This window comes from Mandrillus leucophaeus, unplaced genomic scaffold, assembly GCF_000951045.1.
Source record: "Mandrillus leucophaeus isolate KB7577 unplaced genomic scaffold, Mleu.le_1.0 Scaffold239, whole genome shotgun sequence".
NCBI classification, from domain to species: domain Eukaryota; kingdom Metazoa; phylum Chordata; class Mammalia; order Primates; family Cercopithecidae; genus Mandrillus; species Mandrillus leucophaeus.
The window spans coordinates 4,160,903-4,185,015 of NW_012102465.1; the positions used below are offsets into that span (position 1 = coordinate 4,160,903).

Sequence of the window (24,113 nt, forward strand, 5' to 3'; positions counted from 1 at the left end):
TTGTCATTATTATAATTATAATAATGAAGGTTATACAACATTATGTTATTATCGTTATATGTTTAAAAATCTGACATTTTCAAGTACTCAGTATATGTCAAGCACATTGCTAAATGTTTTATTGTTGTATTTTTATTTAATTTTTAAAATAACCATGAGGCAGATACATTTTTAACCCTATTTTACAAATGGAAAACTATAGAGAATAATCTCAGCGCTTAGGTACTCTTAAGTTAGTAAGTAGTAGAGTACACCTCAGATAATTTTATTCCAAAGCAATCAGTCCTAACCCCTGTATTATATCCCTACTTATAACCTCCTCCCATTATTTTTCATCTTCATGTTGCTTTTCAAATGTAAGAACAAACCCATTCATTTATTCATCAAGTATTTATTGAGTACCCGTTAAATGCAAGGTACATTTTCTAGGTGTAGGTGCTGCAAATTTGTGTTACAGCCAGCCCTAAAATATTTTTAGACTAATTAATAGTAAGGACATGCAAACAAATATAGTAGCTGCAAAATGGTGTAAGCACTATTAATATGTTTATGTAAGTCAATACTTCTCAGATAATTGTGCACTGCAATCATCTTGAAGTCTTTTGAAACTCCAGATGATGAGGCTACCAACCCAAAATGTCAAGTCAGTTTATCTGAGATTCATTCAAGTATTTGCATTTTTACCAAGGTCCCAAGGTGACTCTCACAATGACCAAAGTATGAAAAGTTCCTGTATAATTTAGATGATGAACAAATAAGGTGGAGATCATATGTATTAGGGGTTACTGGTGGTAGAGTCAGGGAAAACCTCATATAAAATTCAAAATAATTCATTCTGGCAAATAGGAATTTAAAGACAGATATGAAAATGGCTTGGCATTTGAAGGGACCTCCTGGAATGCAGATAGATATAAGAGCATTTACTCTGGAGTCAGACTCAGGTTTCTGTCTTGGCACTGCCATTTGATGGCCATGTGACACTCAGAAAATTTTTGAGATTCCCTAAAAACCAAGTTATCTCACCCATAATGCATAGTTCTAATTTGAAAGATTGCTTTATAATTAAATAAATAAAGTGCTTATTGCAATACCAGGTACATAGTAAACCCTTAATAAATGCTACCCTTTATAGCTGATGAGATATACCCACATAGCTGGAGTAGTCAAATGGTATAGATTTAAAATGTGGCATAGGCTTTTTTCTTGGAGAAATAGTAACCTCATTGAAGGACTTGAATTTTTAGAGTAACGTAAGTTTTGAATTTTAGAGAGGCCTTTTTATTTTGGAAAGTGAATCATGCATTACATGGTGAGAATAAGCCCAAGGAAATAAATTTAAGAGGAGGCTGTTGCATTGGTTCACAAGGGAAACTCTGAAGGCAGTAGTTGTGGTTGTGTAGATGAAATGGCAGCAGATACAAGAGATATTAATAAGATATAATTGAAAAGCTTTATGGCCAATTAGATATTGGGGATGAGAGGGAAAAAGAGTAGAGGATGATTCTCAGGTTTCTGGTCTTCTATTTTGTTTTTCACTTTAGATAATATCACTTCTTACATGATAACAGTTTTACTTTAATTAATTGGAGAGCTGACTTTTCAACTCCCTAGACTTTTTTGTTTTCAGCATCTAGGTGTTGACTTAATTATATCAAGGTCAGCATAAGTGCATTTATTTAACTGTAGTAAATGGGTCTCATGTGTTTCAGTGGAATCTAGGAACCAAAAGTATTTTCTAATTTCTAATGCTAATGATACTGACAATATAAATGTATTCTTCAAAGGTCTTCAAAGAGTGAAACTTGTATGGAAGGTGGATATGGTGCTACTTGTAAAGTAAGAAAAAAATTGTAATATGATAGCACATTTATTGTATACATATATTTTAAATATTTATAGTCATGCTGCTCAAACTATTTTCTTTTGGAGGTTATAGATATTCCACAAATAAATTGAGTTGGTGGAGTTTTTCTAAGTTACAGACGTACAAAGCAAGGTAATAAATATGAAGGGACTACAAAAGGTTTATAGAAAAATGAAATTACAGAAAAGTAGAATTTATATAGAAAAAAGAACTAAAACGGAATTAAAATGTAAATTTAAAAATATGAACTCTATTTCTCAACAAAGCTCTCTCAAATTCAAGACACTTTTGTAAGCAATGATACCAACCATTTTGTCCATCTCTAAGGAGGGTCCTGGGAATTTAACCATGTCAATGCCATCTTTTTACATTATTAAGAAAAATGGGTGCCCTGTAAAGAGTTTTTTAAGACGACAAAATAAAAGGAAGTCAAAAGGAGCCAAATCAGGACTATAAGGTGAATGCCTGGCTGGGTGTGGTGGCTCACACCTGTAATCCCAGTACTTTGGGAGGCCAAGGCAGATGAATCACCTCAGATCAGGAGGTCCAGACGAACCTGGCCAACATGGTGAAACCCCATCTCTACTAAAAAAAAAAAAAATTAGCCAGGCATACTGGCATACACTTGTAATCCCAACTACTTAGGAGGCTGAGGCAAGAGAATCCCTTGAACCCAGGAGGTGGAGGTTGCAGTGAGCTGAGATCATGCCATTGCACTCCAGCCTGGGTGACAAGAGCAACACTCCATCTCAAAAAAAAAAAAAAAAAAGAACCCCAAAACGTGAATGCTTAATTATTTCTCATTGAAACTCTCAAAATTACCCTGTTTGATGAGAATGAGCAAGAGCATTGTTACAGTAGAAAGGACCCTCTGGTGAAACTTTCCTGGGTGTTTTTCTGCAAAAGCTTTGGTTAACTGTCTCAAAACCCTCTCATAATAAGGCAGTGTTTTCCTTGGCTTCTCCAGAAAGTCAACCAGCAGAATGCCTTGAACTTCCCAAGAAACTGTTGCCATCACCTTTGCTCTTGATCAGTCAGTTTTTGCTTTGACTGAATCACTTCCACCTTTTGGTAGCCATTGCTTTGGTTGTGCTTTGTCTTCAGGATTGTACTGGTAAAGCCATGTTTCATCTCCTGTTACAGTTCTTCAAAGAAATACTTCAGGGTCTTGATCCTACTTGTTTAAAATTTCCATTGAAATTGAAAGCTCTGTTCTTGTCTGCAGCTGATCTGGGCACAAAAGTTTTGGCATCCCTTCAGTGGAATTGTGTAAGCTGAACCAGTTGAGATGTCTAGGCAATTACCTATTGTTTCTTCTGTTAAACATTGATCCTCTTCAATTAGAGCACAAATGAGATGAATTTTTTCCTCACAAATGATATGAATGGTTTGCTTTGCAGGCTTCATCTTCTGTCATTCCTTCTTAAAATGAGTTATCCATTTGTAAATCACTGATTGTTTGGGTGCATTGTTCCCATATACTTTTTGTAAAGCATCAGTGAATTTCACCATTCTTCCACCCAAACTTCACCATAAATTTGATGTTTGTTCTTCATATAATTTTTGCAGAATTCATATTGCTCTGATAGGGGAATTTTTCAAACTAGTATCTTATCCTTCTTGGTGCCTGAAAGTAGATTCTATTCAAACATGTTATAAGAAGATGGTAGAAGTCCATTTGATTTAAAAAAAAAAAAAAGGAAATCCATGCATACTTTTTTCATAATATGCATTTTTACAAACTTTCTGAAGTCTCCTTGTATAAATTTCTCAATTTATATCTTCACCCCAGTTGTTTTTCTTAAACTTTGATGTCTTCTACTGATTTTGTGCTAACAAAGATTACCTAACATATAAATAAGTTTCAAATATTAATGGAAAGGTTGAGAAAAAGAGCCAATTTTGATTTCTGTTAAAAACAAGGGGATTGAATATTGAAGAGGAAGGAGGCAGGCAGAATTCAAGAAAATGTATTTGCTTGGCAATTTTAGGAGACATAAGAAAATTGAGATAAATATACCAGATATTGGTGAAGACATATCTCTCTATTCATTAGTGAGAAGTTTAAACATTATTTAGTGGCGGCTGATTACTATTTTTAGTATTTTATGATATAGGTTATCGTAAGTCCAAATAAAGCTACATCATTACTTGTATTAGGAATGTATGTTGATTACACAGTCATGTGAACAAATTTAGTGTGCCAAATTCATAGAATTTGCCCCCAATTTTTCTCACATGAAATATTCAAGTTTTCTTTTTCCTGATCCACATTAGCACTGGAATATGGAAATCAATTCATAAACTGACAATTTTTGCTTTCTGATGTGTTTGTTTTTTCAAATATATTTGCTCCTGTTTGTAATTTTATATCATGCATGATCATTTCTGTTGTTAGGGAAAATGGTCCTAGTTCATGGAATGTCATTAAATATATTGATCGTTGGTAGGCTTCTACTAAGAGAACTTGTACTTTCCAGTTGCCCTGCCACTTGGATTTTAGTAAAGCCTCAGCATTTATAGTCTTGGATTAGATGCTTTGCCTGATTGTAACATGAATATGTCCTTTCCATCTCTTTTCTTTAAATTTGAAGAGACACACATTAAAATCTCACTAATGGCAAATCCTAGAGGGACTTCGCAGAATCTATAAATCAATGAGCAGAGTTCCATTTTGAACTTATAAAATATACATATTTTTAAAAGAGAAGACTGCATGCAGTACTGGTGTTTTCAAGGTCCTTTGAAGATCTTTAGAGGTCCTCAAAGATCTTAGGACGTAGTCCCTGAGGAAGGCAAAGGTACATGTTACCATAATGAATGGATTTTCTCTTCCTCTATACCTAAGAGCACACAATTATAATTTTCAGTAAAATCCTAGGAAAACTTGGAAAGTCTGAAAGCATCTTTCTATCCCTTGCAGTAATATTTTAACAACATAAAATTAGTCTCAAAATAATAAATGCCCAGAAATGTATCCACTTGACTCTATCTAATAAATAGCAAAAGACTTGATTCAGCACAACTGTTATTATATTTTACTGCTTCCCATCTTCAAGCAATATGCTTAAGAGATAATGCATTAGGTCTTAATGAGTTTACTTTTATAATCACTAAAAATGGTCTTCTCCCTTGAGCTAATTATATAATTGATTATTTGGGGAAAACAGGGGTTTTAAGATTAATTGTATTTTTACTTACACTAATTTTCTTGTTTTAACTAGTTTATACACATCAACATCTCCTAAATGTAATAAATATTAATTGTAGAAACACCTCCTGCCCAAATTAAATTATTAGTATTTGTCATTTCTAATTTCAATTGCCATTAAGTCAGAATACATTGCATGCAAATAAGTATAATTGATCTTTATAAACACATTGCACTTCTTAACCCTATAAAGCCCTTACAGATTGATCACAGTTTGTTTCCTTTTATTTTGATCATGTTTTACTTTCTGATTATCTCATTGATTTTTCACCCCTTTGTGGTGATGATTTAGAGATAGTTTTAGCTTAATCTAGGTTTCTGAATTTTGTAAACATTGTGTTTTTTTCTTCATACATTTTTCTAGTTATATCATGAGCTAGGGACAGTGGTCCTGGTAACCAGGGTTTTCTTACACTGAATGTAATAAGCTTTTAGCTGCATATAGAAGAAGTTTCTCATGTTGAGTCAGTTGACTCAGGGTGCTTAAATTTGTGGTTCTTTATATAAATATTTACATATTTTTTATATTAATAGTGCTAGAGCACACATGTGAAATCTCTTGATCTTAAACAGAAATATACCCTTAGTGACAACAGGAAAATTATGAATTTAAGAGTTATTGATCTAAAATACAAATAGACATCCTCACTTCAGTGCCTAAAGCCCTTCAACAATAGTTAACATTTGTTAGGCACTTCCAATATTCCTGGCACTACTCTAAGTATTATGCATGCATTTCTTTAAGTATCACAATATGACTATGAAGTCACTAAATAATCATCCCATTTTATAGGTGAGGAAACTGAGGCATAGAAAACATCTCAGGCTTTAAAACAAACCAACCAACATGCAACTAGAGGAGCCAGGATGCACACAAAAGGTTGTGGTTTTAACTCTGAATTCTCCCTGCATTAAACACAGAAAGTTAAAATACCTGTGTTGGTTAAGATTTCTATTCATATTCATAGAATATGAATAGTCTATATTCTGACTTCCAATTCAGCTTAATTTCTTGCTGCCTTCCACAGAACACCACAATGCGTTTTTGAGTAAAACACTTCCCTCCTTTCCCAAAAAAAAAGAAAAATCTCTAAGAACTCCATTCGTTTAATATGTTACTTTCTGTGACAGAACATCACACACAACTACCTTCTCAGGATAATGAATTGGTAAAATACATAATATTTCAGTACTCATATGGGTTACTTCTATGGAACACTTATCTAATTAAACAAAGGATGACATTCATTTATTGCAACTGTTCCACCACACTCTAATCATCTGTCAAATCAACCTCCTCTCCTGTTCCATTAAGAGTCTCTTTAGAGCATGGTTGCTTATGTTGCTGATTGATCCGTGCATTTCTGGAATTTAACATGATATAGAGCACACAATAGGTACTCACCAACAGCTTATTCAATGAATGAATAATATCTACATGTCATGATTCCATTTAACTTTTTGTTCATTTAACTTAGTATTATTCTATAGGCTAAAATTTGATAAGTAGTGTGTATTACTGAGTATTCATTTACTTATACAGAGTAATTCTCAGTTAAATATCAGTTACAGTAAACATAGGTAAAGTAAATAAACAAAGCATTGAGGATCAAGGTGAATGTTAGTGTAGCCTGTGCTACATGTTCCCAAACCGTTGGTGCCCATCAGTGATCATAGTCAGAATTATTGCTTCCAAAAAAGTTTATCCACAAATATTCATCAAGTTACTTGTTACATGATTAGGTATTTGACAAAATATTTGTTTAGTAGATTAATCAATTGATTCTGAGGTACATTATGCCAGACAAATGTCTGCATGTTTACCAAAGCAGTTTTCTACAAGTCTTCAAACTATTAACAGTACACCAACTCATATTGGATTCACCCTTTGATTACCACAAATGTCTACACTATTTTTGAACTCTTATCTTTATACTGATAGATGTGGAATGTCAAATGATAATTTTGGTATATCTTTTTAAAACCCTTAAAGGTAGTATCAACATAGACATAATAGTTGTCTTGTGTCCACGATTTACAGAGAAGTTTAAAATCAAAGACGTGCAACATATTTAGAATAAAAAGATCTTTACTATCACTAAATACCACCTCTGGTGCGAAGACACCTGATTTAACATTTGTTTCTTTCTCACATGAATGCAAAACCAATATTTTTGGTCTGCATTTTCAATAAATTGATACATAGGTTGTCATGTCAAATTTATGAATTAGTTTTTCCTTTAACAAAACAATGTTACTGGGTTTCTTAGCAGTAATTAAACATTTTCCCCTCCATGTCCTCCTATCTCAATGCATTAATCACTCATATGAAATCAATTTAGAATACTAGGACATATATATGTATATACACACACATTTATTTACACACACACACACATTCAGAACTACCAGCTATAAATGATATGATTAACAACATTTCTGGTACAGATTGATTGCTTTGTGAACAGAATTGGAAAGAATAAGTTTTGGTTATAAATAAATATTAGTAATGTGAAGCAGTAAGGATTTAATATTTTTGGCCAGGGTAACTGTCTACAATAACTTGACAGCAGACAGACATAACTGTATGCAATTTTTTTTAATCGATTTGTCCCTGGATTCATTTCTGATGTTTCTTTTTTTGGGGGCTACAACAGCAGATTAATTGATCCAATCCCATTAAAAAATATTTAATCAGAGAGCAGCTTTGATTGCATAATTTTACAAAATTTATACTCATGAACTTTAAAATGACTAAATGTTTTGATATTTTTTGTTAAGCAGGAGACTAGCCTTGGTTAAGCAGAAAAGAAGCCTTTTCAACATTTCTACAAAAAAATTTCCTTATTGATTCTTACAATTAACTGATAGGTTTTGTCACTTGTAAAGAAGTGAAAAACAATTCCCAAAGATATTTTAGAGTTAATATTTAACCACTCAGAGATTTATTTGTGTAAATTTTAAAAATGGCTTCAAAATTCAAACTGTAGGACTTTCATATATTTTTGTTTCATTTTCTTATTTTCTTTATTGCACATGAAAAAAATCGACTCCAAAAAAAAAAAAAAAAAAATGAATGAAGCCAGCAACATAGGACTTACCTGATTATATCATTATTTTCTTCCCTGACACAAATCAGTTGCTAATTCATCTCCTCAACTGAACTTAGCTAGCCCAATTCAATATCACCTAGAAAAATAGAAGGGAATATGTTCTTGCACTTCTAAATTTTCTGCTAGTACTAATTCATCTAGGTTTTAAGTTATTTTATTATATACAAAAATAATTTATGTTATTTTAGAAAATTTGGAGATGCAGGAAAATACAAGGAGCGACATACAAATCACCAGTAATCTTATAATCAAGAATTACAACCACCACTATTTGGCATATTTATGTTTTATTATTTATCTCTGTGATTATATACATGTAAGAATTTGTTTTAACTTGCAAAATTGCTTTTACCTAGTTTATAGAGTTTTGTGTCATTTTTTAAAAAGTTAAAACACCTTCACAAACATTTTATTTTGTTCATGTATATTATGTAAAATCTTGTTTAAAAATGAGCTATATTCAGCTACCTCACTAACATAGTTTTATTTATTCTCCTCTTGGAGAAGGAAACTACTACTACTGGATTTTGATAGTTTTATATATATATGTCCCTGAATAGAGTGTTTGATTAGAAAGGAAGAGAAATGAATGTGTACAAAATTTGGCCTTCTCAGTGAGAATGACTGCAAGAATGACCTTACTAGTGAAGAGTAATAAATTTACTGTTCAAGACTCCCAAGAAACTAAAATTGTACCAAAGGAAGGTGACATTGTATAGACAAGACATACAGGTTTGTATCATAGTCCACTATTTTTGTATTCAGTAGTTTCTGATAAAGGCTCTACGAAATCAGATGAATTTGATGTGTGAGGCTCATCAGCGGGTATTAAATAAGATTAATACACACGGAAGGCAATTTCTATCTCTTCTTAGATTCCCAAATCTGGTTGGAGAAGAAGGATGTAAACCCTTAAACATTTAAAATTAGGTCACAATTTAATGGTAACCAAGTTTTTCTAGGTCCATAAATTCAACACTACAAAAAGGAATGGAACATGATGCATGCTTGGAGACCTAACTAATTAAGGCGCTGGGCACTGGGATTGCAATGTACAGACTCTCCTTATCTAATTCCAGACTGCCTCAAATGTATTCCCAAATGACCACTTTATTCCTGCTCTTTACTGCCTGACTTTCTAATCTAATCAAAACTCTATCCAGTCACTGCTTTTATGGCATTTTCTATTGTTAAATGTCATCCCGTTTGGCATGATTTAAGCTACTCTAACCATTGTGTTATTAGATAGCTTTCATTTGCCTAATTATGCATTAATATTTACTAAGAAATAATCTAGATATAGGGATATACTCTCTTTCTTATATTATTCATTCATTCATATAAGTAATGTTTATTGAGTACCTCCTCAAGACGTTGTGCTTTAATGGCCTTTCTGGAGCTTTCATTCTCAGATGCGAAATAAATATTGAACAATTAATTGCACAATTATTTATTTATTGTCAGTTTGCGTTAAGTGTCCAAAAAGTACTACAGAGTGGTGCTACAAGAATATCTATCAGAGAGAAATAATCTGGCAGAGGAATGAAGGAATATATATATATAAAGTATTCTCATTCTTTAGGGTTTAGTTTTCAATGCTTTTTTAAAATGAAATCTGCATGTATACAGTATAATGCTACTGGAATGGTGACCTCTTTTTTTACCCCATTTAAATAGACATTAGATTACCTTGAAAATGTAAATTACAATAATAAACAATGGCTTTTAATGAAGATGAAAAGTTTTTAATAATAATAGTTGCATATTTGAAAAATGTTTTGGTAAAAAAGCAAACATTGGCCGGGCGCGGTGGCTCACGCCTGTAATCCCAGCACTTTGGGAGGCCGAGACGGGCGGATCATGAGGTCAGGAGATCGAGACCATCTTGGCTAACACGGTGAAACCCTGTCTCTACTAAAAATACAGAAAAATTAGCTGGGCGTGGTGGCGGGTGCCTGTAGTTCCAGCTACTCGGGAGGTTCAGGCAGGAGAATGGTGTGAACCCAGGAGGCGGAGCTTGCAGTGAGCCCAGATTGTGCCACTGCACTCCAGTCTGGGTGGCAGAGACTGCATCTCAAAAAAAAAAAAAAAAAAAAAAAAAAAAAAATTGGTACTCCTGAAACTTATTCATTGTCATGAGAACAGCATGGGAGAGACTTCCCCCCATGATTCAATTTCCTCCCACCAGGTCCCTCCCACAACACGTGGGAATTCAAGATGAGAATTCCCACCTGTTGTGGGAAGAGACAACATGGGAATTGGAATATGGAGGGGACACAGCCAAACCATATCATTACTCATAGATTTTCAACCCTTGCCCTCCTCTTTCTTTCCCCCACCCAGTAACCCCCAGTGTCTATTGTTTCCATCTTTATCCCCATGTCTACCCAGTGTTTAGCTCCCACTTATAAGTGACAACATGCGGTATTTGTTTTTTTATACCTGCATTAATTCTCCTCGGATAATGGCCTCCAGCTGCAGCCACATTCCTGCGAAGGACATGATTTCACTCTTTTTTATGGCTGCATATTATTTAATGGTGTATATATATACCACATTTTCTTTATCCAGTCCATCAGTGATGGGCACCTAGGTTGATTTCATGTCTTTGCTACTGTGAACAGTGCTGTGATAAACATACAAGTGCATGTGTCTTTTGGTAGAATTTTTTTTTTTCCTTTGGTTCTATATCGAGTAATGAGATTGCTAGGTTAAATGGTAGTTCTAAGTTCTTAGAGAAATCTCCAAACTGTTTTCCGTAGTGGCTGAACTAATTTACATTTCCACAAACAGTGTAAAAGCATTCCTTTTTCTCTGCAGCCTTGCCATCATCTGTTTTTTTCTGACTTTTACATCATAGCCATTGTGACTAGTGTGTGATGGTATCTAATTGTGGTTTTGATTTGCTTTTCTCTGGTGATTACTGATGTTGAGCATTTGTTCATATTTGTTGGTCATTCATATGTCTTCTGAGAAGTGTCTATTCATGACTTTTGCCCACTTTTTAATGGGGAATTTGTGTTTTGCTTGTTGACTTGTTTAAGTTCCTTATACATTCTGGATATTAGAGCTTTGTCAGATGCATAGCTTATGAACATTTTCTCCCATTCTGTAGGTTAGTTGTTACTCCTCTAACAGTTTATTTCACTGTGCAGAATAGGTCTTACTTGTCAATTTTTATTTTTGTTGCAATTACTTTTGAGGATGTAGTCATAAATTCATTGCTAAGGCCATTGTCCAGAGTGGTACTTCCTAGATTTTCTTCTAGGATTCCTGAAGTTTGATGTCTTACATTTAAATATCTAGTCCATCATGAGTTAGTTTTTGTATTTGGTGAGAGATAGGTATCTATTTTCATTCTTCTGCATATGGCTAGCCACTTATCCTAGCACCATTTATTAAATAGAGTACTTTCCCCATGGCTTTTTTTCGGTCAACCTTGATGAAAATCAAATTGATGTGGATCTGTGGCTTTATTTCTTAGTTCTGTATTCCACTCCATCCATCATTGTTGTCTGTGTCTGTACCAGTACCATGCTGTTTTGGTTACTGTAGCCTTGTAGTGTAGTTTGAAGTAGGCTGTGTGATGACTCTAGCTTTGTTCTTTTTTTGGTTTAGGATTATTTTGGCTATTTGGGCTTTGTTTCAGTTCCATATGAATTTTAGCATAATTTTTTTCCCAGTTCTGTGAAAAATGATGTTGGTAGTTTGATAGAAATAGCATTGAATCTGTACATTGGTTTGGGAAGTATGGCCATTTTAACGATATTAATTGTTCCAATTCATGAGCATGGAATGTTTTCCCATTGTTTTTTGTCATCTGTGATTTCTTTCAGAAGTGTTTTGTAGTTCTCTATGTAAAGATCTTTTACCTCCTTAATAAGATGTATTGCCACATATTTTATTTGTTTTGCAGTTTTGTGAATGGGATTGCATTCTTAATTTGACAGTCAGCCTGGATGTTGTTGGTCTATATAAATGCTACTAATTTTTGTACATTGATTAAATATCCTAACACTTTACTGAAGTTGTTTATCAGTTCTATGAGCCTTTTGGCAGATTCTTTATGGTCTTCCAAGTATAAAATCATGTTGTCAGTGAAGAGAGAAAATTTGACTTATTGTTTTCCTTGTTGGATACCTTTTATTTATTTCTCTGGCCTGATTGCTCTGGCTAGGACTTCCAGAAGTATGTTGAGTACAAGTGGTGAGAGTGAACATCCTTTTCTCGTTCCTCTTCTCAAAGTGAATTATCCCAGCTTTTGTCCAATCAGTATTATATTGGCTGTGGGTTTGTCATATATGGCTCTTATTATTTTAAAATGTGTGTCTTTGATGCATAGTTTCTTTAGGGTTTTTATCATTAAGGGATGTTGGATTTTATTGAAAGCTTTTCCTGCATCTCTTGAAATGATCATATGGTTTTTATTTTTAATTCTATTTACATGGTGAATCACATGTATTGATTTGCATATGTTGAAACAACCTTGCATCCCAAGAAGAATCCTGTTAGACCATGGTGAATTAACTTTTTGATATGCTACTGGAGTTGGTTTGATAGTATTTTGCTGAGGATTTTAGAAACTGTGTTCATCAGGAATATTGTCCTGTATTTTTCTTTTTTTGTTGTGTCTTTGCTGTGTTTTGGTATTAGGATGGTGGTGGCCTTTGTAGAATGAGTTAGGAAAGTCCCTTCTCCTTGATTTTTTGTAAGTTTTGGTAAATTGGTATCAGCTTTGTTTGTATGTTTTGTAGAATTCAGCCATAAATCCATCTGGTCTAGGACTTTGTTTTTGTTTTTGGTAGGTTTTTATCTTACTGATTTAATTTTAGAAATCAGTGGTCTGTTCAGGGTTTCAATTTCTCACTAATTCTAACTTGGGAGGTTGTGTGTTTGCAGGGATTTATTCATTGACTCTAGATACAAAACTCTATCTTGGGAGGTTATGTGTTTCCAGGAACTTATTCATTTACTCTAGATAAAGAATAAGTTCTTACCTAATAAAAATAATGAAAGTGTTTTAAATTACATTCTTATCTCCTTATCAGAAAAATAAAATACTGAATTCAAGTAGCACATAATACTTTTCAGGTCTCAATGAGACACCAATTTTTCCCGTTTTTCTCCTTTCTTTCTTTTCTTTTTCTTTTCTTTTCTTTCTTTTTTTTTTTTTTTTTTGAGATGAAGTCTCGCTCTGTCACCCAGGCTGGAGTGCAATGACACGATCTTGGCTCACTGCAACGTCCGCCTCTTGGGTTCAAGCAATTCTCCTGCTTTAGCCTCCCGAGTAGGTAGGATTACAGGCACCTGCCACCACACCTGGTAATTTTTCTGTTTTTGGTAGAGATGGGGTTTCACCATGTTGGCCAGGCTGATCTCAAACTCCTGACCGCAAGTGATCCACCCGCCTCAGCCTCCCAAAGTGCTGGGATTACAGGCGTGAGCCACTGTGCTTGGCCTCTCCTTTTTGATTATAATATCTTCAGAGAAAGAAAATTTCTACTTACAACTATATTTTTTAAAATTTAAATATAATAAGAATTACATCAAAATGTACCTCATGAATTTAAAAACTGATTCAGAATAAAAGAAGAAAGAGTTAAGCAAGGAAGATAAAATGGCAAATAATTTTTTTAGTTTTTGCTAAGAATGTTTTTAAAGTATTATTTCATTTTATTATCATAATAAATTCTTTTTAATTTTCATGTAGAAATTTTCTTTTCAGAAATTTTTACTTTTGTTTCACAGTAGAAAAAATTAGGCCTGGAGTTATAACACGATTTAGGTATATTCACACAGCTAGTTTAATGACTGGTGCTGTAAAAATTTAAAAAGTATAACTTTATAATGGTGTTCAAATGTGCATTGCTCTTAGCATCTACAGTTAAATCTTGTTCACAGAACATTCTCAACGTCTCAGTGTAGTATCTAGTTTGATAAGACACTGATATTCAATGTTAGCAACTTAATATGCATAACTTAAGCATTTATCACTTGAAAGGTACTTAAATTGTTATCATTAAATATTCTTAGCAATTGGTTTGGATTCCTGTCCTGAACCACAAACTCCTAGCAGTGGAATTAAAATTGGAGACAGATATATGGTTGGAGATGTGGTATCCTTTCAGTGTGATCAAGGATATTCTCTTCAGGTAAGTCTATTTTAAAGTTGTGGTTTTGATTTTCATTGCCCTTTCAGAATATTTTACAAATCAATGATTGATAAGCCATGGGTTTTATAACATTGTTCCTGGTTTGCATCTTAAATCAAAAGGGTGCTCAATTTGTTAATAAAATGTACGCATGAGAAGTATTGCTGGAATGGACTAAATTTATTTTGTTTGGAAGTTAAAAAAAAAACTGATTTTGAGTCAAAATTAGGAAAGTTAGGAAGTCCTTTCTTCTTGATTTTAATTAACTAAATTGAAGTCTTTACTTTTAAAGTAAAAATTAATCTTTACTTTTGTCTCTATTCACATAGGATTGTGAACAACTGAATTCCTGGATTTTTTAGAATTTGAAAATAAAAGGGAATGCTACTTAAAGTACTGAATGACACTTCCATAGCAATACATTTCTCAAATTAGTGAAAATTTACTACAAGTATATTTTGCTAACGAAGTGGATTTGCAATGTATATTCTGATTTTATGTATTTATATTGATTTTTTTTACTTTTTTTGTTGAGGTTCTCAGGTTTATAATAGCATAAAAATTTCCTTAAAGAATAAACCAATTGGCCGGGCGCGGTGGCTCACGCCTGTAATCCCAGCACTTTGGGAGGCCGAGACGGGCGGATCACGAGGTCAGGAGATCGAGACCATCCTGGCTAACACGGTGAAACCCCGTCTCTACTAAAAATGCAAAAAATTAGCCGGGCGAGGCGGCGGGCGCCTGTAGTCCCAGCTACTTAGGAGGCTGAGGCAGGAGCATGGCATGAACCCAGGAGGCGGAGCTTGCAGTGAGCCGAGATCATGCCACTGCACTCCAGCCTGGGCAATTAAGCAAGACTCTGTCTCAAAAAAAAAAAAAAAAAAAAGAATAAACCAATTAAGATAAAAAGTTAAGGCAAACACTATTTCACATATCAAATAAATAAATTCTTCAGAGAAAGCAAAATTAAAAATTAGTAATTTATAGTCTTTAAAGTTGTATCACAAAATTATAAATCTCGGAAGTACAATCAAATCTTTCAGGACTTTATGTTTCAATAGAAAAGTTAATATACTTTGACTTGTTTTAATATTTTTATGAAACAATTTTAAAATTATTATTTAACCTATTTCACTTTGTGTATTACAGCAATTTATTATAAACCACCATGTATATGACCCTTTCACTTATATAGTCGCTGCAGTATCTTAGTAAAACATACTGTGATAGGAAATATTAAAACCACAATTCTAATATGATATGAAGTATTATTTTTTTCTACCAATATCATGTAGTTATATTTTACATTTTATCATAGGTGTATATAATCACTTTAATCATGCTAAGATTTCCATAAAAGTAAATATGTGTATAAAAATAAAACCATGTACCTAAGCTTGTTTTTATAATAATAATTGACTACACTACAATAAATTTAAACTTTTTATATATGTTTACTGAACCACATCATTTTGTTTATGTAGGGTCACTCTCACATTACATGTATGCCAGGACCTGTAAGAAGATGGAATTATCCAATCCCAATTTGTTTAGGTAAGTTAAAAGACTATAAAGTATTTGTAAGCTTCATCAGATTTTAAAGTTTCATTCTGTATATCATGATTTTCAAATATATAATTTGCCTTTTACCAGATCTTATGGAAATGACTTTTTGAGGAAGATATTTCACATCTTCCTTTTTTAATTTGAAAATTTTATTTTTATTTATCCTCAACTTCAATATCAATGGATGACTTAAGCTGTAGAAATTAAGAAAAGACTTAAAAAAATTCCTAGAGAGTTTTCTCAGTGTATCCATTGAACAGGAATATAAGTAAATATTCGATTGCTTGCTATTGAGACGGAATTTAGATAAGGAATCTAAAATGTCTAACAAAGGGAGTATGACACCTCATGAAATGTCTTTAGTGGTGACCGCCAGTCAAGATATGGAATATATTAAAAGGAAACTTGGGTACTTTGAAAGTATAGGCCCACATTTTTGCTGTAACTCGATGCTGCTTCCAAGTTATTTCTATTCATGCTTCCTTTTCTCTTCCTCACTTTTTTGTATTTGTGTGCAACTATTAATATACTGGATTCTAAAGAGTATGAGAAAGTAATGTGAGGTATGATCCCTACCTTTAAAACATGCAATTACCATTTGGAGTACCAGAAATAAAATAAATGAATTTATTATCAAATAATTTAGTGTTAAATTGTATCACTAACTACATGATGGAATTTCAGAAAAGTGAGACTGGTGTTGATTAAAGTATTGGCAAACATATTCAGCTTGTAAGGCTTTCACAGAGTTTTGGATAATAAGTGTAATTAAGACACATGGAGGAAGACGACGGCTCTTTCTGAGTAGGAGAAAGAGCCTAAGTCAAAAAAAAAAAAAAAAAAAATGCATGACATATGTGACTTAACCTAACGCAATGTCTGTATCTGTACTATATTCCTCTGTTTGGGCTGCTATAGCAGAATACTCCAGATTAGGTAGTTTAAACAACAGAAATTTATAAATTTATTTTCTCACAGTTCTGGAAGCTAGAAGTTCAAAAACAAGGTGCTAGCAGGTTGGTATCTTCTAAGGGCCTCTCTTGTTGCCTTATAGATGGTATCTCTTGCATGATCTTTGGTTTGTGCACCCGCACTCCTGGTGTCTCTTCCTCTTCTTAAAGGACACCAGTCCTATTGGATTAAGATCCTTGCCTATGACCTCATTCAACCTTAAGTATCTTCATTAAGGCCCTATCTCCAAATACAGTCACATTTGGGGTTAGGACTTCAAAATATAAATTTTGGGGGGACACAATTAATTCCACAACATCTGCGTTCAATGCACACAATTCTTTTCGAAGAGTACTGAAAAACGTTTAAGAATGATGATGTGTTTAATTGGCAAAGTACATTGAAAACACTCAGACTTTAAATTGGATGATTTTTTAAGAGAAGCTTTTAACGTACTATGAATAATTTATAAATGCATATATACCAATTTTAAAATTACCTCACATATATACATGTAATGCATTTTGGAATACTTACATATGTACAGATAACAGTGATTGTAAATATATTGTGTGGTGTGTCTGTGTTTATGTGTATATCCAATTGATTATAAAAGTTGAGAATATAAAAGAGCACAAAGAGTAAAATAAATATGTTTTCTGCTAATATGAAAGCAGAGAGTTTAGATCTTTCATCCATTACCATATTGCTTGTACCTGAAAAGTTTCTCATCTTAAATAGGCATCCAATATATACTGTTTAGTGAACAAATTAATGTAAAGGCTTGGGATACTGTGTGTGTGTGTGTGTGTATATATAGAGAGAGAGAGTAATGGTTTTCTTTTTGATATTAACGTGTAAGAATTTCTCATACCATATTATGTTTTTGAAATAAAATTTGAAATGTCAAAAACCACAACTGAAACAAACAAAATTTGAATTTTGATTCTTGACACAGAGCATTGTCTAATTTGTGCAGTTAACTTCTTTTTCATTAAAGGTTTATTTCTTGTCTTTTGGTATTATAAATTATATATTTATTTTTTCACATTATATATTTCATAATTTTATGTTTATTATGAACACATCTCATATTGTAATTAGAGCACAGTTCTAATAGTTTGCTTATAATTTTTCCTAAATAGATTAATTATGTCTCTGAATAGAACTGCTTAAATTCTTTCATAAATATTATCAAATTTCTCCATAAGGTTGTACCAATTTAAATACCACTCTAGTATTACAGGACAGTTCCCATTTTGTTATATTGCTTGCATCAATTATTATTATTAAAAAAAATCAATTTTCTCAGTACCATAAGACAGAGTAAAAGAGAAATAAAATATAAAATATTTTTTTTAAATTACCACTTCTTTTAGTAAATAAAGTATCATCTTAAGTTTACATTTATATTGTAAACTAAATTTAAAAAAATTGTTTTATTATATAATTTTGTATGCTTAGTAAAGATGGGGTTTCACCATTTTGCTCATGCTGCTCTTGAACTCCTGACCTCAGGTGATCCGCCTGCCTCGGCCTACCAATATGTTGGGATTACAGGCATGAGCCACCGTGCCTGGCACATTTTAAATTCCTTTCTACTCTTTTTTTTTTTTTTTGTATTTTATAACTTCTGAACAATAAGCTTGTACTACATGTGATAGAGTATTAAAGTAATAGCAGTGATACAATAGCAATATTGTAACAAGAAGCTGAAAGCAAGAGGCTGATTTAGAGAATGTCTTAAAACACCAGTCATCAGATAACAAGGCTGCAGCCTTGTGAACTGGAAAATAAACCATCTCCCAGATATTTTGATTGAAAGAAGGAAAATTCATGTGAGATTTTAGATATTAGAGACAACTAAGATGAAAAAACAAAAGTTCGTTTTATTTTGGAAGACTAAGCTATGGTTGTCCCTAACAAAAAGAGTGTAATGGGACACAAAAGAGTCTACATAAGCTGCTGATGACACACATAAAATTGTTATTCAAGGCATAGGAGTGTTGAGATTGCAGAGATACTGAGGAAATAGACATGAACAAATTGCTGAAGGCAGATGCATTCTTTGGTATGCTTCTTCATATGTCTCTAATGATTTGTCATTGTTTTTCTTCTGTTGTTGTTATCTCTTTACTCTTTATTCTCTTTTCTTTTTCTCCTTTGGTTTTGGTGTTTTTCACCCTGAAAGGAGGGACCATCAATGCAGAGGACAGGAATTCCAGCTCATATTTAAAGTGATAGAAAGTAACAGAATTAGAAGGACAATGAGCAGCTCAAAGACTTGAAATTGTGAAGGCAAGAAAATAAAAGATAGTCCTTGCCTTTTACTCAAATTTCAGAATAAAGCAAAACAAACCTACAAGTGTATTGCCAGAAATATTTTAAAAAATATTTTAATTGACCAAAATATTGTTTTTACAATTCATTAATTATCAGATTTTATGATGAATATGTATGAACAATTGAATTCAGGAAAATGAACTGGTAAATACTAACTTCGTCGAAAATTGATTTGGTTTAAGAGTGAATTAACTGAGATTTCAGAAGCTTGAAAAAGCGTATGGGCATATCTTTAGAGCTTGATTATAATCAAAAGTTTCATGAAAGGTTTATAAGCAGGTTGACTCCAAGATTATATATTTCTCCCTTGTAAAATCAGCTTGACACATAATTTGTTCAGTTCACATAGCAAAAGATAGTTGTCAAACTTGTTATTGAATATTGTATAAAACATTGTTAAAATTCCCACTGAATTTGCCTTTAAAATATATAACCTGAGATTTGAGTATCTGCCTGTTGCTACCGTTGGCAAGAAATAATAGGATGCCATTGCAAATAAGTGTTCTATATAGGTAACTTTTGAATTTCATTTGTAGTCATGAAATTCGATTTTTCATCTAACATGATAAAAATGTGCTTTAGAGGGAAGAATAGGTTTCTAAAATGCAATTGCCTTAAATATATGCTCAAGAGTTCTATCTAACTATATTTAAAACCTTGAGTAAATTTCTGGTCTTATAGCTTTTGCTTACCTTATTGATAGTAAACCTGTATCACAGGGATTCCAAAACAAGCACACTTACGAACTCCCTAAATTCTCAAATTTGTGTGCATCTTTTTACCTATTTTTACTTCTCTATTTTTTTGTCTTGGTTCTTTTAGGATAAAATAAGGCCATATCTAATGTGTAATATGTGAAATTCTCACATATGAATGGAAACTAACATTTTGCTTAAAATTCTTTATTGAACCTTCTCACAAAAAGAGGAAAAGGAGGGAAGGTTGTGAAAATGATTTCCTCTTGAATACAGTACTTAGAGCTGAAGTGGTTGACTTGATTTTACTCTAAATTATATCATCTTTGGGATGATTCAAAACATTTCTAGGACTACTTGAGAAACAGAAATAAAGTACCCACTGTGGCAAAGGACATGTCTTTGTTCGTTTACATTCACTGTGCATGATCTGTTACTTTTATGCAATAATTGATTTACTTTGCATTTATTTCTGAGGAAGGAAGGATGATGTCTTCTTACACTGTTTTAGAAAATCTGTTGTTGATTATATTTAATTACTAGTGTATAGTGAATGAACATTGACAATATTCAAAGTGATATCAGTTTTAACTCAGAGCCTTGAAAATGTGAAATGATTTTAATATGTTTTTTAGGACAGTAAATTATTCCTCTACTCTGGTTTACTTTGGATTTCTGTTATTTTGCAGCTCAGTGTGGTGGTGCTATGTCAGACTTCAGTGGTGTGATCCTCAGTCCTGGGTTTCCTGGAAACTATCCCAGCAGTTTAGATTGCACATGGACAATAAAACTACCCATAGGTTTTGGTATGTGTATTAAAAACACATGAAAGAGCTTTCAATATTTATTAATGTAGCCTTAAAATAAATGTCAATGTTGAATAAGACTTTATACAATCTTCACAAATTTCAGTTTAGTTTAGGAATACATACAGCTATGTAAATTGAAGAGTGAAATTTAAGTAATTGTTGCTTAAGTCAAATACATTTCACATGGAGTACTTGGAAAATTGAAGGTATATGGGCATTTTCTATGTTTTACTCTATTTTTTTAGTTAACAAATAAAAATGGTACATATTTATCATGTACAACATGATGTTTTGAAATATGTATACATTTTGGAAGAACTAAATCAAGTTAATTAACACATTACCTTGAATTTTTTTGGGGGTGAGAATACTTAAAACCCTCTTGGCAATTTTCAAGAGTGCAATATGTTGTTAATAACTATAGTTACCATGTTGTACTATGAATTTACTTCTTTTGTGTAACTGAAATTTTGTACCCTTTAACTAACATTTTCTTAATCCCTCTCTCTTACACCCTGGTAACTACCATTCTACTTTCTACTTCTGAGTTCAGTTTTTTCAGATTCCACATGTAAATGAGATCATGTGATATGTCTTTCTGTGCCTGACTTATTGCACTTAACATAATGCCCTCCAGATTCATCCATATTGTTGTACATGACAGAATTCCTTTGTTTTTTTTTTTATGGTTGAATAGTGTTTCATTGTGTATATATACTATATTTTCTTTATCCATTCATCAGATGATGGACACTTAGGTTGACTCCATATCTTGTCCATTGTGAATAATACTGCAAAAACACAAGACTGAAGATACCTCTTCAAGATTCTGACTTCAATTCTTTTGCACATATACCCAGTGGTAGGATTGTTGGAGTATATGGTAGTTCTATTTCTAATTTTTTTGCGAAACCTCCATATTGTTTCCTATAATGTCTGTACTAATATATATTCCCACCAACAGTGTGCAAGGGCATTTTATAATTACATATCGAGATGTATAGATTGAGATAGATAGGCAAACTTATACTATTTTTCAGTCACTATGTTATGTATGGATATACTCTGAATTAGGTATGTGTCATAATGATAAATTCAACCTAAATTTTATGTACATTGTTTTTGTAACTCTTTTCTTATTGCTGTAATCAAGTAGTACAGTTATTATATTCTAGTAATCTATTGGATTCAGCCCATTTTCTTTATAAGTAAATCAGATTTTATTTTTAAAAAGTAGTACAAATTTTAAAATATTAGGTTTAAATACAAATCACTATAATACCTTCCTAATTTTAATGTAATAATTCCCAATATTTTAGATATATTACATCATATATCATATTTAATAAATTCTTACCCTTACATCACTAATATATTCTCTTACAGCTTTTGCAGATCCTATGAGTTTATAAATGCACTAAAAGAAGTGCTTGATTGAGGGTACACATGTTCATTAAATCACAGAGACTAGGATGAATAGATACTCATTGAAGCACAAACCAGGTGGTTTTAGAGTAATTAGGAAATTCTGTACTATGTCAGTTATTGAGAACTGAACTTAGGTATCTCACTACCCAGTAAGCATCTGCAACCTCAGAGTATAAAAACATATTTAAATGTTTTGCATAAGTTAACAGATAACTCAGTTTTGACAAATATTTACTGAGTGTATATTATACTCTAGATACTGCTAAGTGCTGGAGATAAAATGTATGGCAATGCAGACTGCATTTTTCTTTAAGTTACAGTCATAATGAGGAGACAGTAAAATGTATTATTTTTATACAGTATAACTAAGGAGCACAGGATTGTACTTAGAATGGACATCAGTCTAGTACAGGAAATGCAGTAAAGTCTTGACAGAGGGAGTGATGCTTGAACATTAGCTTTAAAGATAAGTAAACAGGCCAGGCACGGTGCCTCACGCCTGTAATCCCAGCACTTTGGGAGGCTGATGCGGGCAGATCACAGGAGATTGAGACCATCCTGGCTAACACGGTGAAACCTCGTCTCTACTAAAAATATGAAAAGTTAGCCAGGCATGGTGGCAAGCGCCTGTAGTTGCAGCTACTCGGGAGGCTGAGGCAGCAGAATTGCCTGAACCCGGGAGGCAGAGGTTGCAGTGAGCCAAGATCTTGCCACTGCACTCCAGCCTGCATGATAGAGCAAGACTCTGTCTCAAAAAAAAAAAAAAAAAAATTAGCCACACATGGTGGAGCCCACCTATATGTCCCACCTAATCAGAAGGCTGAGGCAGAATGACTGCTTGAGTCCCAGAGTTTGAGTTTACAGTGAGCTATGATCATGCCACTGAGCAGCCAGGGCAACCCTGTCTCTAAAAAATAAATAAATGATTAAATGAAATGAAAAAAACAGAAAGATAAGTAAAAGTCAGTCCAGCAAAGAATGTCAGTCTGCTGCAGGGAGTGCGAAAGGAATTCTAGGTAAACAAGGTGACAAGTAGAAAAATGCAGGTGAGAAAACTAAAAAAAAATTAAGCATGTCTGAATACTGTGTGACTGACTTGAGGTTTTGGGAGAGCAGGGGGTTATTGAGAGAAGGTTGCTGGAGGACTTTCTATTTAGAAATCCTTTTTAGGATCATTTTGGCTAAAATGTGGAAGCTCTAAGTTCAAAGTTATAGTGAACTTCTATGTCCATTGATAGAATACTGATGTAAATGAACAACAGATTGAACCAGCATGGCTCTTCCACATGTCTTTCACTAGTCAATGTAGCTTATATAGCTAAATGAATTATTTTAAAACAAATTATTAAAAATAGTTTCAATAGTCTCATTATAACATTATCTTCAATTTCTGGCTAATTTTTGTTTTTGAAAATCAACTTTATTAAAACTTGAATATATATCTCTATAAATGAAAACATAAGACTTTCATATTTGATTACATTTTAATAAGCACACCGTTTTCTTTGAGTTTTGATTAAATCAAATATTAGGTCCAATGTATTTAAACGGTATATGAATTTTTTTAAATAAAAAATACATTTCAAGTGATAAAGAAACATTTGTTCAAGAATGTATTAAACAATTTTTAGAAAGATGCTGTGTAATAAAAGTGCTCAGTTAAAAATAAAAACAAAAAGTGCACATCTTGGGTCTTCACATATTAAGGTAGCATGCTCAAAGTTCTAAGAAGTTAATCTAATTTTATAGAAAGTTGTTTAATATTTTAAACCCTGTTTTAAGTATTTCCAAAACTTATTTGTTCAAGGGACTCTTTAAAAAATCGTTTAGTAACATGATGTGCATTTACTGGGAGCCCCAGTGTAATTATTAATATCATAAGCCTAAGAGTCTGAATGCCTCGGTTTACAGTTCAAGCCTACTGGGTCATTGTGTAAACTTTACATGTGTTTTACTTCTCTGTGACTCACTTTCCTCATTC

The 24,113-nt window shown here is 32.8% G+C and overlaps 1 protein-coding gene across 3 annotated transcripts in view; it reads left to right on the forward strand.

Annotated features, from left to right (window-relative positions):
* The window catches only part of CSMD3 (CUB and Sushi multiple domains 3), a 1,277,440-nt gene that overhangs the window by 1,138,690 nt on the left and 114,637 nt on the right, over positions 1-24,113 (forward strand). For all 3 annotated transcript variants that reach the window (XM_011982326.1, XM_011982327.1, XM_011982328.1), the window contains 3 exons: positions 14,222-14,340; positions 15,825-15,894; positions 20,585-20,701. In XM_011982326.1, the coding sequence (XP_011837716.1) occupies positions 14,222-14,340; positions 15,825-15,894; positions 20,585-20,701 (306 nt within the window). The remainder of the gene's footprint in view (positions 1-14,221; positions 14,341-15,824; positions 15,895-20,584; positions 20,702-24,113) is intronic.